Consider the following 17,913-nt stretch of genomic DNA (forward strand, 5'->3'; position numbering starts at 1 on the left):
TGCTTTTCATGTAACTAGAGTGCTATTTTTTTAATTCGTTTAAAGAAAGTGGTTCAACTGGATAATTTTCTTTGCTGGTAGTTTAAACAAAAAATGTAGGTGCAGCGTGCAGTCTATGTTTGTACAGAGTCTGTCAATTTCAATATAATTTTTTAAAGTCAAATTAAACGCATATTTTTACGTTTGCACAACTTGGAGCTTGACGCAGGCAACAAGTCGCAAACTCCAAGTTTTTAGCAACAAAAAATGAGCAAAATGAGAAGATTGGAGTTGACCACCTGTGATCTGCTCCTGGAGAGATGGGCCTCGCATCAACTCAGGCTAGTGCATGAACATGTAAAGTCGCGAGATCCTTCTAGCCACGGGTAGATCGGGGTGGCTTCTGAGACTAACAAAGCCGCAGCTCTCGGATTTGGTAGGTATCCTTACCGAACATTGTCCGTTAGGTGTCCAGGCGGTAAGTGAGTCTTGGGATTGCTTCAAGTCCTTTCATCAGAAGCAGTCTATAGGACGCCGTGGAATCATCTCAGCACCTTTTTTTCAGATGCGCCCTCTTGTCGGGAAAAGATGAAGACATCTAGGCTCTCACTTTTTCGCTACAGCTGCGGATATTGTGGATTCAAATATCATATGTCTGGTGAAATTCATCAGTTGATTGAAGCTATTAATTCCAGCGTGAATCGCTACTGTTGGTCGTCATCCTCTAATTCAAAGCCCCTTCTTCCTTTTCTTCCATCTGTCTGGTCCCTTATCTTTTCCTTTTCCCTCTGCTCCCCATGTGTGGTATTACAACGGACTAATTTTGAATATTTGTCCAAGAGAGTCTCACGCAAGGGCAGCCATTTATCTTAGCCTGTGACGGCAACATTTAACATTTTATTCATTAGGCGGAAAAGAAATCCATTATGGTTGAAAACTATTTTATGGTCGATCTTTAGCTCCTGGATGATACTACTAATTATTTATTTATTATTTATTATTCATATTTTTGACATTTTCTTTAACACCGAAAATGCCTGAACGTAGTCGACGAAACCAAAATTGCATGCAATCAGCTATTCCAGTGGCCATAAACACCATTCACAATTTTAGGAGCCCTTTCCTTAGAGGAGAACTGTGTTAACCTGACATAGCCTAACCTAACTGTTTATAAAGTAGATTAATAATGGGTGATCAGATTGGAAGTACTTTTTCCAATAGGGTTTCTTTCTTGACAGATCACGCACGACTACTGGCAAACTAAATTCATAATTTTTTCAGTACTCTTTGACACATCATCATGGAAAGACTTACGCCTCAACAACATTTGCAAACCGAACAATTGTGTTATGAAAATCGACGCTCTGTGAAAAGTGTTCATCTCGCGCTCAGGCTAACTTTTGGTGTACAGCGATGAGGCCCTTTTTTGGATTAATGGCTACGTCAATAAAGAAAAATTGTCGTATTTGGGTTGAAAAACAACCCGAAGAACCAGCAAACAGCCATTACGTTCATAGAAAAAAAAAGTTTGGTGCGGCACATGGGCTGAAGAAATCATCAGCCAATATTTCTTCAAAGACGTGGCTGGCGCCAATGCATAAATGAATGGAGAACTCTATCTCGCTATGACAAACGATATTTTGGTGTCGTAAATTGAAGCCTTTGATTTCCACAACATTTGGTTCCAACAAGACGACGCAACTTGACATGCAGCCTGTGAAACAATGGCTTTACTGGGTACAGCGTCTTTTACTAATGGAGATATCACACCTTTGGACATTTGTTTGCAGGGATGTATAAAGTCTAAATGCTTTGCGGCTAAAGCATCTTCGATTGATGCACTGGAAACCAATGTTACTAAAGGTGTTGGATGACCGAATTCTAAAGAACGAAATACAGTTTCGGAAAGGAAGTAAGTTTTTGAAAGCAAGTAACTTTAAAATAAATGTCTTGAACGGTTTTACACAAAAATAATGCAAATGGGTACATCACTTTGAACTTTCGTTGTTTTATTTCGATTTAAAATCCGATACCTCCAAATTGATCACGCTTTATAAGCTGTTTTCTATTCACCAACCACCTACCGATTAGTGAATAAAATATAAAGTTTCAACGTTGGATAGGATTAGGCAGCTCTATGTTATTTGCAGAGAAGTTCTGCATCGGAAGTAGTTATAAAGGGTATTTTATAGTAATAATAATTTACAAATTCATTACCTTCTTGTAATAAAAAAATTATTATGCAGCATTCGCAAAATTCGTGTAAAAAAAGAAGTCGGACATCTGGTTTGGCACCTTACAACGGGGAGTCCTACAATTAATTTGCTCTCAGTACAACAGTGCAAGCGCAGACGCAAGGTGAAGCCTCCTTGGTGGAACGAGGAATTAGGAGCATAAAGGCGTAGAGTACATGAATTCTATAGGTTAGCCAAAGTTGCTGACAATGAGTTCTGTTGGAAGAAGTATAAGGATATACTAAAAGTATACAAGAAAGAAATACGTAGACCCAAGAGAGAGTCTTGGAAAGACTTCTGTAGCAGCATGGAAGACACTAATGAAGTGGCTAGACTTAGGAAAATGCTATGCAAGAATCCGTCTTTGTCAAGAACAATACCAAAAAATTAACGGGGAGTGGGCTGACAACTGCGAGGACTCTCTAGAAGGCTTAGTCAGCACACATTTTCCAGGCTGTGCGGACACTATAGATCTCGAACTTAGAAGAGATATTGTGCACGACATCCCGACGAACGTAATTACGACCAACAAGATAAAATGGGCTATACCAAGTTTCGACTCATATAAATCGCCAAGACTGGATGAAATCTTCCCAGACATGCTCCAAAAGGTAAGTCATCTTGTGGTACCATGGTTAAGAACGATATTCAGGGTATGCTTGAGATTCAGCTATGTATTGTGAAGAGAAGTGAGAGTTGTGTTTATTTCAAAAGCTGGAAAAAGCAATCCTCTCTACTCGAAAGAATATAGGCAAATTGGTCTGACCTCATTTTTCCTGAAAACATTAGAGAAGATTCTAGATACACACATTACAGACACAATTGCGCCGGATGCATTATCCAAGACGCAGGACGCTTACACTAAAGACAGATCTACTGAAACTGCACTTCACTCACTTGTACCAAACATAGAAAATGCGTTAAAGACTAAGGAGTATGCTCTAGGCGTATTTCTAGATATATCAGGGGCCTTCACGAAATATGCTATTTTCAGAGTCACTTAATGTGCAGCCCGCGATTTATCTATGGATATGGCAGCTATTAGCTAGCAGGAAGATAAGAGCGGAATGGAACGATTTGAGCGTCACCTAATATGCATACAGAGGGACTCCGCAAAGTGGGGGGCTATCCCCGTTATTATGGTTACTTGTAGCAAATGAACTGCTCAAGAAATTTGACTGGAATTGGGGAATTCCAGCTCTTATCTTTCTTAGTGTTGAACAACCATTATTGACCTTGACATAGAACTATCGTTCAGTAATATAACTTTTTAGAATTTGAATAGATTTTTGGCAATAACCGTTCTAACTTCCAGAAAAGACCGTTGTACCAGAACTTGTCGAATGCTTTTTCTATGTCAAGATAAATTCCAATGCAAAACTTCTTATTGTCAAGGTCAGACAATATTTTATGCGTGACCCGGTGAATTTGCTAGACAGTTGAATGTTTGCATCTAAATCCTAATTGATGGTGAGGAATCGCTTTTTTGTTGTCAAGTATTGGCCTCAGTCTGTCGACTAATACTTTTTCAAATACTTTGCTCATTGCTGGCAATAAGCTTATAGGTCTATATGATGATGGAATAGTAGAATATTTTCCTCGTTTAGGTATGGCTATGATTTCCGCTATTTTCCATAGTCTGGGGAAGTATTGCACCCGTAGCAGAGAATAGTGAAGATTTCGGAGATATTGAAGTCCTTTTAAATGTAGCTCTCTTGAGAGGGCGCCGGTTATCTGATCGTAACCTGGAGCTTTATTCTTCTTTATTTTAGCTTTAATGCATTTTTTTATGTTGTAAGCTGTAATTTTTTGATAAGTAGTTGTTGTATCAGAAGATCTGTATTTTTCCAGGAACTACTTCCGAATTGCCTCAGGTAGAGGGTCAAGACGGCGTGCTAAGAAGGACACTTACTTATTCATCCTGCGTACAGGGTCGCCAGTTTTGAGAAACCCATGCTCAATGCTCTTCAACATAAATTTCCATTTCACGCTTCTTCTTTCGAATAATATCCTCCACAAAATTTGCGACGGATTTCCATTTTTCTTCGCTTATCATCATTTTCTCGATCACTTTTTCAGGTGTAAATACACCAATAGCTCGTGGCTCTTGAATTTTATCTTTAGGGCTTCAATTACATCTTTCCAACTTAGACTATTGAAAGCATTTCTAATATCCAGAGTGGCTAGTAATACTAAGCGTTTGGAGTATCGATTACCTGCCTGGGCATGTTCTACGCTATCTGTTACATCGTGGATGGCCCCTAAGGCCACTTCTAAAACCATGCTACCTGTTAGACAGGCCACCACGCTAATGTTGGGTATCCCTTTCCCTTACTAATTAGTAATAGTTTTTATTTTTTCCATATTTCTGGAAAAATTCCTTCTTTTAGGCATGCGTTGTACATGTCTAGCAGGAAAAGAGGGCGTTCGGTTGCCAATAGTTTCAATATTTCCGCAACTACACCATCAGGTCCAGGCACATTATTGCATTTTATTGCTTTTGCAGGATTTTTTAGTTCTACTTCTGTGAATGGGACAGGTTCCGTTGCTTCATACTCGAGTTCTTCCCTCTCAACACAATGTGTTGGGAAGAATGTGTCAACTATTTTCCTTACCACTTCGGTTTCCATATCAGCAGGGTCCATTCCTGTTGGATTAGTTATAGTCGCATTGCTAAATGAAAAAACTTGTTCATAGTAGTCAGCTAGTATATCTGTTTTTTCTGTATTTGTCCTAGCCCAAGAGCCATCAACTTTCCGAATTGCCGGATGAACAGTTTTGTTAAGAATTTTTCTCGTTGCTTTCCATAGCGAATAGTTTGCATCTATTGTGGGACTCAGTTGTTGAAGATATTTGAAGATATGAAATTTTGGTGTTTTCTTTAAACTTAAGTACCTTTTTTAGTTCCTTTGTTGGTGATCGCGTCTGTTGCCATTTTCTTCTCAGAGATGCCTTTGTCATTATTAGTCTTTATATAAATGTTCGAGTTCTTTTTTGTCATGTATTTTGCTAAGTTTTTACGTTTGTCCCTGTCTTTTACAGCAGGGTGCACACCATATTATCCCTACTTTGACCAGACTATACAAAGCAAGCTTACTGCTAGGATATTTGCCTACAAAATGGGCTGAGGTTAAGGTTGGATTTATTCCAAAGGTAGGAAAAAAAACCCGAACAATTTCCTAAATCATACAGACCAAATAGTCTCAGCTCATTTTTCCTTAAAACAATGAAAAAGATAGTTGATCAGTATATTAGGGAAAACAATCTAGCTAACTTCCCACTGCATCGACTTCAATTTGCCTATCAACAGGGAAAATCCACTGAGACTGCAATACACAGCCTGGTAACAGTTATTGAAAAGGCTATTGAGTCCAAACAGATAGCTCTATGTGCATTTATTGACATATCAGGAGCAATACTTCAACTCTCGACAGAAGTGAACTATCTTGGCGTAAGTCTTGACAAAACGCTTACGTGGAATTCCCATATTGAGAGAGTTACTTCAAAATCCACAAGGGCATTCTTTGCATGTACAAGACTTTTTGGTAAGACATGGGGACTAAACCCTAGAATGATCTTCTGGACATTCACCACAGTTGTGGAACCCATAGTCACTTATGCATCCTTAGCATGGTGGCCCAAGGTCAAGCAAAGAAAGGCAGCAAACGAATTAAACAAACTGCATCGCCTGATATGTGTTGGTATTACAGGGGCTATGAAAACATGTCCTAAGGATGCATTGGGTGTGCTCCTGAACATACCACCGCTTCCAATTCTAATTGAAAGGGAAGCTCGCTCGAGTGCCTTAAGATTAAAAGGTATATCTGAATTTAAAAGTGGGGATATGAAAAGACATTTAAAGATCTTGGAAGACTTCCTACATAGTCCCATTCTTCATAGGGATGATATACTATCACCCAAACCAATACTCTTCAGGAACTCCCAAGTTATAATTAATGAACGAACAGACTGGAGAACTAACTCTATCACTTTCAAACCTGGCTCCCAGCTATGGGTTACTGATGGGTCCAAATTGGAAAATGGTAGAACAGGGGTAGGAATCAATGGGCCTAAATTCAAAAAATCGATTCCGATGGGATTCTACACAACAATATTCCAGGCAGAAATACATGCCATTGAAATATGTGTGAGAGAATGCCTTAGCAGGAAAATGAGAGGTACTCACATCTACATACTTTCAGATAGCCAAGCGGCTTCAAAAGCCCTTCTGTCAACAACTATCACCTCTAAATTATTAATGTTTGCCTAAACCTTCTCAACACGTTAGGGAACCTCAACATAGTAACACTATGCTGGATTCCGGGACATGAAGGACATGAGGGAAATGAAATGGCTGATGACCTTGCAAAACAAGAAGCAAATATGTAACTTACTGGTCCTGAGCCTTTCTGTGGACTCACAAAGAAAGAAAACTTGCCGGACACTGGCTAAACTGTGCCGGTCAGCGTCAAGCCAAACTATTCCTAAGTCGCAACAAAGGAATATCTGACAAACTTCTTTCACTAAACAGAGCAGGTCTGCGTCTGGATATCTTACAGGTCCCTGCAGCCTGAGGTATAATCTAAATAATATTGGTCTATCCGAGACCAATGTCTGCCGCTTTTGCGAAACGGACATAGAAAGCTCAGAACATGTGCTTTGTGAATGTCCTGTGTTGGGCAGACAGAGACTTCACCACCTCGGTGGTATCGTAGTATCTCCATACAATCTTTGGAACAACAAACCCAAAATTGTGCTAAAATTTTTAAAAAGCCTAAAACTCTAGGGTTACAAAATAGGCCTTTCACAATAGATCAGCTCTGGTCGCAGTGCGTAATGGCCTTCTAATAATAATAATAATACGTTTGTGTTTTCTATGTACGAATGAATAGTTTTGAAAAATACGCAAGAACGAAAATAAATGTGACACATAAACGCATTTGTATTTTAATATAATATACATATTTTTTATTTAAAACCCTATTACTTAGGTGTCCGAGTTCTTTATTGAGCCACTGTATATATATGTCTAAGAATTATTCACGACGATATCTAGGAGTAGCTTTTGAAAGACCCTTTATTATAAATTGTAAAACTATGTTGTCGACTATCTCTTTAAGCAGAAATTATGAACAAACCAACAATTTTTCACTCAATTAAAAATACAATACTTGATTCAATTTCTATTCAGCTTCATTATTTCATCTATACAAATGTAATTTCACACGCTTTTAAGTCTTTGTAAAAGCATCAAATTTCGCACACAAATGACTAAAGGTATCGAATGCACTTCAATTGTTTAGATTTTACAAAAACGGAATTTTTTATTTTTAGATGCATTTTGCAAGTATTTTTATTTTTAATTTTGCTACCGATAATATACAAATACAGTAGACTCGGGGTTGAGGGAACTAATTCGTGCACGGGCTATTCCCCTCAACCCAGACTTTCCCTTCAATTGAGATTAAAATTATACATGTACAGAAGTGGGCGGATTATAAATATTTTATTAATACGGTTGTATGTAAGGTAGAGGTACATAGTTTGTGCAGTGAGTGTATTTATTTCATGTAATAAAAACATATTATTTAAAGAAGTTCAATCTAGTACTTTGCTTTTTCTTAGCTTCCAGTGATTTTTTCACAATATCCCTGATATTGTTAAGAAAAATGATGTGTTCGAGCGAGTTGGTATTGTGTTCAGTCCAATGGATTGCTTTGTCAAAAATTTTAATGGCTTCAGCTGCCTCTATTGTACACTTGTCGCCGTTTATTTCGTCATGCTCATCCTCATCCTCATCAGATGCCTCAACAGGTTGATTAACATCATCGATAACGCCTTCAGTACCATTAGCGCAATCGTCATCTATTCCTGTCCATATTCTTAGTTCGTTGACACTTAGGTTTGACTGAAATAAAAAAATTATGGCATGTTAAGTGCACGTATAACTGTAATGATTGTGTTTTTTACCTGTGGAAATGCAGTTTCAGTTAAATTGAGTAATTCTTCAAATTCGGAATGTTGTTGTGCAACTATCTGCCGTCTTAAAACACTGAGGGGCACATCATCCTCGATACACTCGTCATTGTTTATCGGATGTTTATAGTCAAGTAATGGACACCAACATTTTTTAATAACGTCGGCATCGACTTTTTGCCATGCTTGGGTCAAAAGGCAAATGGCATCTTTCAAAGTAATTTTTTTTAAAAAGTCGGCTATTTCGTCTTTACCAATAGCTGCTTTTAATAAATTTGTTCTATAGTGCAACTTGGTTAACCTTATTAAATTCTGGTCCATCGGCTGGAGAAGGGGTGTTACATTTGGTGGCATATATAAAACGAAAATTGAACCACATTCTGTTTTTAATAACTTTTGTTTTAGATGGCACGGTGCATTATCTAAGATCAAAACAGCTTTGACTGGTAGACCCTCGTGCATTAGGAATGTGGTAACCTAAAAAACAAAAAAAAATTATTTAGTTCAATTTATTATTTACTATGTTATGATTTAATAATTTAATTTACCTCTGGTACAAAGGAATTGTGGAACCATTCTTCGAAAATGTCCGCAGTCATCCATGCTCTTTTTGAGCACCTGTAGTTCAACGGAAGCTGAAAATTTCTGAATGATCGTGGTTTTTTGGGTTGACCTATTACTAATGGCTTTAATTTGTGTTTGCCAGTTGCATTAGTGAACACTAAAACTGTGACTCGCGCCTTTTCACTTTTTCTTCCGCACGCATTTTTTTCATTTGAGCTAACGTATGTTTTGTCTGGCAGTAATTTCCAAAATAATCCAGTTTCGTCAGCATTGTAAACCTGGTTTTCATCCAACTGTAAATCATTTTTTAGTCGCCAAAACTTTGCCTTGAATGCTGGCACTGCTTCTTGATCAGAAGACAGTTTTTCACCGCAAATTTTCCACAATCTAATTCCAAATCTAGCCTTGAATCCATTTAGCCAGCCCGAACTTGCGTTAAAACCACTTCCATTTCCATAAATTTTTGCATGGAGTTCTTTAGCTTTTTCTTTAATAAGGTTTCCAGATATTGGAATATATCGACTTCTTTGAGTGATGAACCATTTATATAGCTTAGTTTCCATATTAGCAAACTCACCCTTCTTCAGAGACTTCCGTTTAATGCTGCACGCTGTCGATGCTTTTAAAATCTTTCTTTTGCCATTTTTTATACGTGATATGGTCGATTTGGTAACACCATATTGATAAGCCAATGATTTTAATGTAAACCCTTTATCGAGCTTTTGTATAATTTCATATTTTGTTTTGAGGGGTAAAAACCTTTTCGCTTTCATAGTTAACTAGCAAAAGCAAATCACTATCTTATTTCGCACAATTGTTTCAACGCACTGAACCGAACTAAATAGCTTTACATTGGACAATGTACACAATATACATATATGTATATGTATATACCAATCATATACGCATTCTAATATAACTGTAAAATAACTGAAATTGCATAAAAATTTTGAGGTTCCTTCTACTCGGTACTTATTAGATTGAAAGTTCCCTCTACAGAGTATTCAATGTAAGAATTTTTGGGGTCCCCTCAACCGAGTAGTACCCTCAATCCGGGGTTCCCTCAACCGCGAGTCTACTGTATATGTATATATATTTAAATACTATATATAGCCATATTTGTGGAACATTTCCGAAACAAACAGCAGACACGAGACAACACAAAAGCGGCAATACAATCAATTTAACGAAACAAAAGCTTTTTGAGGCATTGATTGGATATTGAGGGCAAACTGATGGCCACAGAAAATCCCATGGATACAAACGTGAGCACAAAAGTAGATCAACGCTAACGTAGAATTCAATCAAACAATAACGAAAGCGCAGTGTAACAACAACATTTAACCATTTAGTCATGTATATGTGTGAGTGTGTGTGTGTGTGAGCGGGCGTCTATTTCATAGTATCTAAAAGATCTATTTATTCATTGTATGCGAGTGCTAACGAACTAAACTAAAAGCCAAAGCGATACACACACACGCACATGCATATGTATGAACATACAGATCTATACATACACTTGCATTGGCATTAGTGAGAGCAAATGAAAATGGCCAGTATAAATATGTGTACACCTCGTATTAAAGGAAACAGAGACACAGGATAAATGCATGAACGGCTCGGTGAATGCTTTCAAATGCAGGCAAATCCAGGCAAATAAATGAGCGTCTGACCTGGTTGTAGTGGAGGCAACCTCTATTAATAACAAAAGGGCAACAACAAAAAGTGCATACATACGCATGCGTATGCACTGACGATTACAACAAATACTAAATGTTGCTATGCACTAAAAGGTTGCCCAAAATTCATCAAACTCACAAACGATAACACCTGTAATATTCGCACAGTCATGCAGTTGCGTATGCCTTGTAGGAAAAAATACATCTACTCTACCACTACTACTCTATATTGTTGTTTCGGGAACTAATAATTGAGTGATGCTAAAATTGCATAAGCTGAGCTGGTCAGCTTTCTTGATGCCTAAACAGGGTGTGGTAGCAAAATATTGGAGCACTAATTTATACTAAATTCGTTTCGAATACCGGCTAAGGATTCTCCAGAGCTACATGAATAAGCGTGCACTGTTGTACGACACACCAGAAACAAAAGCGATAACGTCTGGCGCAGCTCAAGGATGTATTATTGGTCCCGAGTTCTGGAATCTGAGCTACAACGAGATATAGAGCATAGAAATGCCAGAAGATACACATCTAGTTGGATACGCGGACGATATAGCTGCAGTCATACCAGCTCGGGACACTGAGGACACTAGTAGGAAGCTGAACCAAGTTATGATAAGGACAGAAATATGGCTTGAGGACCACGGTCTGGAACTCGCCAAACATAAAACCTAAGTCATCCTTATCACACGAGGTCACATAACACTCGAGCTCAGCATGCAAATAGGCGACACGTCCTTAGTGACCCAAAAAGTAGTAAAATATGATACTTAAGTACTCAACTTGACAGCAGCCATGATACGGCATGTGACTACCAAAGCAGCAAAGGTCAGAGGTATGCTAAGTAGATTAATGTCAAATATAGGTGGGTCAACACAGAGCAAAGGAATGCTAATTATGGCGGCCATAAACTCAATTCTCCTGTACGGCAGCGAAGTATAGGGAATCGTGCTTAACTGTAAAGCCAAGCGCAAAGCACTGTAGGCTATGCAACGAACAGCGGCACTCAGAGTTGCCTCAGCCTACCGCACTGTCTCAGGCGCAGCAATTTTTGTGAGCAGCGGGCAGATACTCGTCGACCTCATGGTTCGGGAACGAATCGATGCGTGGGACTCCAAAAAGAAATACGTCATCATTAGCATCTCAGAACAGAGATGTCAAACCATATTGCGGTGGCAAAGTCGCTGTGACACTGAACCGAGTGGCAGATGGACGGCGAAACTTATTCCATCAATTGACAAATGGGTCCAAACGAACTTCGGGGAAGTGAACACCTTCTTAACTCAGTTCCTCTCGGGCCACGGATACTTCCGCAGGTACTTGTGTATACCGCATGGGCAAGGTAACCAAGTGGATATATTGCGAAGCGGAAGGATCGTTTTAGTAGCCACACCACACGACGCAGTATACGACGGTCGCTGTAAGTGCGAAGGCGCCTTCTTGAGTCTTAACACATAAAAATAAGGGCGTGGTTGTCATCCGTTGTCGATAATATGTCCTTGGGATCTAAATCGAGTATAGAGAAATAAGAATATTTTTTTTCCTGTACTGAGCCCAATGACCGCCACTTCGACCTAAATGATCGTTTTAGAGATTTTAGAGGTAGCTAATTCTATCCCTAATGATTAGAACTATTTCCTTAAATGTATTACAGCAGGTTCTATTTAACGTAAATGTTCACTGCCCCTAGGTGGGATCTTGTTTGGAAGCCAAATTCTTGCAGTCAATTTTCCGCTTTGCGGACAAATTTCGGAATACCTGCAGCATTTTTGATTTCATTCGGATTCATTTGAATTTGAAGAGAGCTGTGCAGTCTTGTCTGTGCGAAGGGAATACAGTTGCATAAGATATACTCTATAGTTTCATCATTCTCATCCAAGAAGTCTGATTTCTAATGTGAATTTTTCAGATATTGTAATTTAAAAGTGACCTATCAGAAAACCAACTATTTTCCTGATGTCTACTTTACGCATGTTATGCGGTTCCCTATTGTAGACAAAAGGTCTTGTAAGCCTTGTCTTGTGACTTCTTATTGAGTAATTTTTTGCGTTTAGATAAGATAAGATAAGATAAGAGTTTATTAAGTAGAAAAACGTTACAATACTTATGTTATCGCACAATTTACAGAATATGATTTAAATCTTAATTCTACATCATTATATTTGTATATTTATCCCAAATATTTAACCTACATTTAGCTTCTGCCCATTTGGCACATGAGTATTGGTCTAGACTGTGAAAATCTGCTGCCGACCCTGGCAATTTTATTACCTTTCATCCTCAGTTAGCCGGAACTCAGCAAAGTACAATTTCATTTGTTTCACTAAGTTGACGTAGGTGGTTAAGGCATTCGTGCACTAGTTTCGATGCCACAGAATGGGAAGCTAGAGCTTTTAATGCTGTTTCACTGTCCCAGTACACAGCTATGTATGCAACCATGTTGGCTCTCATATAATTTATTCTCGCACAGTTTGAAATTGCTTGAATTTCAGCCTGAAAAACCCTAAGCCATTTGCCGATTGCTTCGGAGATTTTCGTATTTGGACCATAGATTCCCGCACTGACTCCAGCGGAAAGCAATACGTTTAACGAGATTGGGCGAAATTTATTAAGTCGCTGTCGAGATACATGCATGTTATCACAAGGTAGCAACACCCATTTTGCAAAATTTGACTTGTATCAAATTTATTTTATTAGTTCCTCATTTCTACCAAATTTCAGTAATTTTGCGAATCAAATTTTTTCATTTTTTTTTTCAAAATTAGTTTTATGTGCAAGGCGGGTCTGGTGTTTGAACGATTACGGGCATTTTCAATGCCAAACTTCGTTGGAGAATGAGTAATATTTATATTTACCAAGTTTGTTTAATAAAATAAAAATGGTTCGAGTTATAGTGCACACGAACAAATAGGCATGGTTAAATAACTCCCTTGATCACTCTGAGCATTCTCTTATGTACCCTACAGCTACTTATATATCTGTCTCGATTCCTTATGCTGGTAATACAACCGTTTTGTGAATAAAATTGTAATACCCATGGGAACAAGTGCACGGGTAAAACAGTGACTGTACTTACCTTTTTTATTTTTTTATTTTATTTTATACAAACGTTTGTAGTAAAAGTATGAGAGTTTAGGAGTAACCGGTTTATTCGTGTAGTGATGAAATCTGTAATATAAATAAACCCATTATAAATTTTTTGCATATAAATACGGAGATATGTTTAATGGAAAATCGGAAAGAAAGAGATAAAATATATGTATCTTAACCCATATTTTATCGCCAAACTGTACACGGAAAGTTAAATTACTAATAATGAAGTTCACGATTTAAATGAACACGAAAAAATATTTTTGCTGAAAAAATTTTAGCTCCCATAATATCTGGTGGTATTCAGTTCTTTGGAGGCAAAGGAAATTCTTATGGGAATAGTGCAATGCAAGCAAATGAAGCGTACTACGCTTAGATGTCATAGTGAATAATTTCTAGATGGGTTTTATGTCATCTTTGACGTTTTTAAAGTAGACAGATGTACTATTTTACACACGCGTTAAAATTATTGAAACTTATTATGGAAATGGTCGATCTTTAATTGTAACATATGACGAAATTCGTGACCTTGTTTTTCTGGTGGAAATAATCGTCACATGCAGTTATGGTTCTGATATGTACTTGTACGAAACACACCGATTTAAAAGTTGTAATTTTCTTTATAAAGTTCGCCATTAATTGGAAATATCAGGCGGTCATGCTGAATCTGTTGCAAATCGCACGAAAAAACGAGGATCCATCCGATCTACAGAATTTATACGATCATCGACGAGGGCACTTCAAGGCACTTGCGAAGGAGATTAATGTTTCTGAGGGTCTTATCCGTGGAGTTTTCAATAAAGGTCAACTGCAACTTATAATCCTAATGCAGTTTATTTCGAACTAAATACGAGAACATTTTCTAAATAAAATTAAACACCCTAAAATACCTGAGATGTTATGGTTTTTGTCTGACAAAAAAAATTTGAACAAGTCCAAAAGTCCAACCGCAGAAATTATCAGAATGAGATATAACTTTGTTCCAATCCTACAGAGGTTTCTGTTGCAATACACACGAAATTCGCAGCCAATTTTATGGTTCTAGGTATATTGAGCAAAAAATAGCAAGTCCTTCTACCAGCACTTGTCTTTAGCCAAGGATTTCGAGTGAACTCTACTGCATATATCGAGGTTCTGAGACAGTAGTGAAACCCTGGATTGATAGAATATGCGTTGATAGCCAATGCAACATTCAGAAAGGCTCTGCACCTTCACACAAAGCGATAGCGACACTACATTGGATGGCTGAAAATTTCCGTGACTACATAACTGCCAAATTGATGGTCGCCTAACTCACCTGACCTTACTCCTCCGGACTACAACGTGTGGGGCGTTGGTTGGTTGGTTAAATTGGCGATTCTTCCAGAATCCAACTAGCGCTTCTGCACCATTTTGCTGCCACATCCTCGTTACCATCTTGTTTAAAAGTAATTTACAGCAAGAGTATATCCAGTCTGTGCGGTATAAGAACCTTATTAGGTTGTTGACGTCTAAGTCAGACAGTCGTTTGAAACTCTCGAACAATGGTTGGTCATTCGGAGCTGTTTGCTTGACTACACCTTATGGTGTGAATACCGATTCTGCAAGAGCGTTATTCACGGCAGATCCCCCTCTTGCCAGTTCATCTGCTTTTCTGTTACCTTCAACGTTCCGATGTCCCGAAACCCAGATTAAGGTACCTTTATGGTTTGCACTCAAGGTGGTAAGGCTATTTCTACTTGTTTCCACCACTTTAGAGGTTGTTGTCGCCAAACCCAATGTCTGGATTGCAGCTTTGCTATCCGAAAGAATAGCGATATTGCCCTTAAAAGAGAAATCTGCGATTAATAGCATACAGCCTTCCCCAATTGCCAGTACTTCCCCCTAGAAGACACTGCTGGAATCAGGGAGACGCAAAGTTTTTTCAATTTTAAGTCTGCTCGGGTTGTATGTAAGCATGTGTGTATGTATGAATAAATCTAACGGAATCTTTGAGCTTAATTTTCACTGGCTTCTAAAAATCTGATCGACTTGGAATTTTGCACACCTATCAAGGGCCGATGACAATGCAATAATTTGATAAAAGTTTTTCATTATCCTCATTAGGATTGCCAGGATTAATATTTTCCTTTTTAGATCTTCGGTAGAAGAGTAAGAAAGACAGAGCTAACGCGGGTTCTAAGATGAGCTGTGGTGTGGGAGCTGGCTTCCATTCGGAGCCACTCAACCTATCTCAATCAATTCGTCTTCCTGATTATGCTACCGTGTTCCAGGCAGAACTTTTAGCGATCAGAGAAGCATGCAAATCCCTAGAACTCTACAAGGAAGTTGGTGCAAGAGTAGCTATCTTCTCAGACAGTCAAGCAGCTATTAAGGCCTTAGACTCCAACTACATTTCATCCATGCCCGCGCTCTCCGAGTTACTCTTACTGATTTCGGGAGTCTACGACTTACTCTTTCGAATTCGAACTTGCTCGGGCACGCGGCACTGCAGTACGAATAGAAGGCTAAAACGTTTTCAGAGTAGTTGAATTCTCACTTTGTATAGTCTTTACACATGCGTAGAAACTACAAGTCTCATACACGCAAATTTACTCTATTCAATGTTCATATAAGATGAAATAATTTTCATATAAGATGTAATTTTGTTAATTACAATAAAATAATCAAAACATAAATTTTGAAATTATTTTACGGAACAAAATTTAAACAAGTAAAGAAGGAATTTATCATGACCATAATTTCATTTATAAAATTTTATCGATTAAAGACCAATTCACAACAAATATGAACTAAAATAAAAAATAGTTAAAAAAAAACTAAGAAACACGCTTTTATTGCTAATCGAACTAAAAAGTAGAAAATAAATTTTAGTGACAAAGAGACCTACAATCAAGTAATAGCAAATCGAACGATCAGTCATAGTCAACAGAACAGAATTATAACAAAAATGAAGATACAAACCCAGCAAACGCTCTTTGTCATTAAAATTTATTTTCTACTTTTTAGTTCGATTAGCAATAAAAGCGTGTTTTTTAGTTTTTTTAACTATTTTTTATTTTACAACATTTTTTAATTTCCTACCTAATGTGATCTAATGTGATGTCGCAGGCATGAGGTCTTGGTTGCTAGGGATTTTGCTATATAACAAACTCTGACTACTCTCCATAAAATTTGCGCTATTTTACCGACTTTTAATAAAAAGTTGCATTAGCTGGTTATGAATTGCAGAGCTTTGAACAAATTACGTGTGCAGCTTCATTTATACAATTTTTCTATTCAATATCCAAAATTTATTCAACAAAAAGGACAACCATCATTCACAGTTTAAGTCCATATAAGTTCTAGTATTATCTAAGATATTTCGCTCATTGCAAAATCTACCCATTATCCTGCTAAAAAGCAAAAGCTACTTAAGAAAAATTAAAAATCGAAAAAATATAAACACACATCTAAACTACCGTTGCAGCGAACATAAGCGATATTCTCCCATGTGCTCCAAAATGCTGTTAACTAGTGTTCAGTTAATAAACGGATTTGTAAACTAGCTGAGCAGTTCGAAGCAATAAGTTGATAATTGCCAAAACTTCCAAAATCCATTATAGTATTTTCTTTATCACTCTTCAAAAGTCTCCATGCACTCGACCCACTCAAGTTATTGCTGTTGTATTGGCTTGTCTGGATATGGTCCAATTTAACGCACAACCAACTAACCAACCAAGGAAAATCGATGCTTTTAATTAGTGGCTTACACATACAGGCCCACATACAGACCAACGTACAGACCGGCAAACATACATTTATTATAAACACACATCAAAAGCAAAAAATAGCACATGTGTGTGCAGCAGGGAAAATTGCATTACAAGCAAAACCGCAACGCGACATTCAGTCGTTGAATTTTTAGTCCAATTAAGGCAGAAGGCAGAGTTTTGGAGGTGGTGGTGAAGCTTCGAGGAGGAAGAAAATGCATATACATAAACGAGTAGTACTCGTATTAGTGAACGGAGCATATGTAGCGACGAAAAATTGGCCATTGACTGATTTTGCTCGCGGTCAGCACAAAACTAACTTAGGTAACTGGGTATTTGTGCGCGCGCGAAAAGTGAAAATTGGGTTGGGGTGCGTGGAAAGTAGTGCGACAGCAAAAGTTTAGCAATTCTGTTTGGACATAAAGCAACGAATTCTATGGTTGTATATGCAGGACGCTTGTGCCATTAACAGGCTGGACATATTGGAGCTAGCAGTGTTTTTTATGCGATTCAGTGTGTAAGTGTAGAGTATGTCGATATGTTTAAATACCCCTTTGGCAGTCTTTTGATGTAAGTCTCGCTTTTTGAATTACTAGAGCGAATTTTACTTTTCTGATTTTATTCTTAAAATTCTTTTTTTGGAATCCTACCATATACATA

At 37.8% G+C, this 17,913-nt stretch overlaps 1 protein-coding gene across 1 annotated transcript in view; it reads right to left on the reverse strand.

Annotated features, from left to right (window-relative positions):
* Positions 1-8,788, reverse strand: part of LOC129237085 (jerky protein homolog-like) — a 54,490-nt gene extending 45,702 nt beyond the window's left edge. Inside the window, exons 1-3 of the mRNA XM_054871502.1 lie at positions 8,738-8,788; positions 8,184-8,666; positions 7,971-8,121 (exon numbers count right to left, since the gene is read on the reverse strand). Coding sequence (XP_054727477.1) covers positions 7,971-8,121; positions 8,184-8,666; positions 8,738-8,788 — 685 coding nt within the window. The remainder of the gene's footprint in view (positions 1-7,970; positions 8,122-8,183; positions 8,667-8,737) is intronic.
* Positions 8,789-17,913: the final 9,125 nt, after the last annotated feature.

The sequence above is a fragment of the Anastrepha obliqua genome, chromosome 1 (assembly GCF_027943255.1).
Source record: "Anastrepha obliqua isolate idAnaObli1 chromosome 1, idAnaObli1_1.0, whole genome shotgun sequence".
Lineage (NCBI taxonomy): Eukaryota > Metazoa > Arthropoda > Insecta > Diptera > Tephritidae > Anastrepha > Anastrepha obliqua.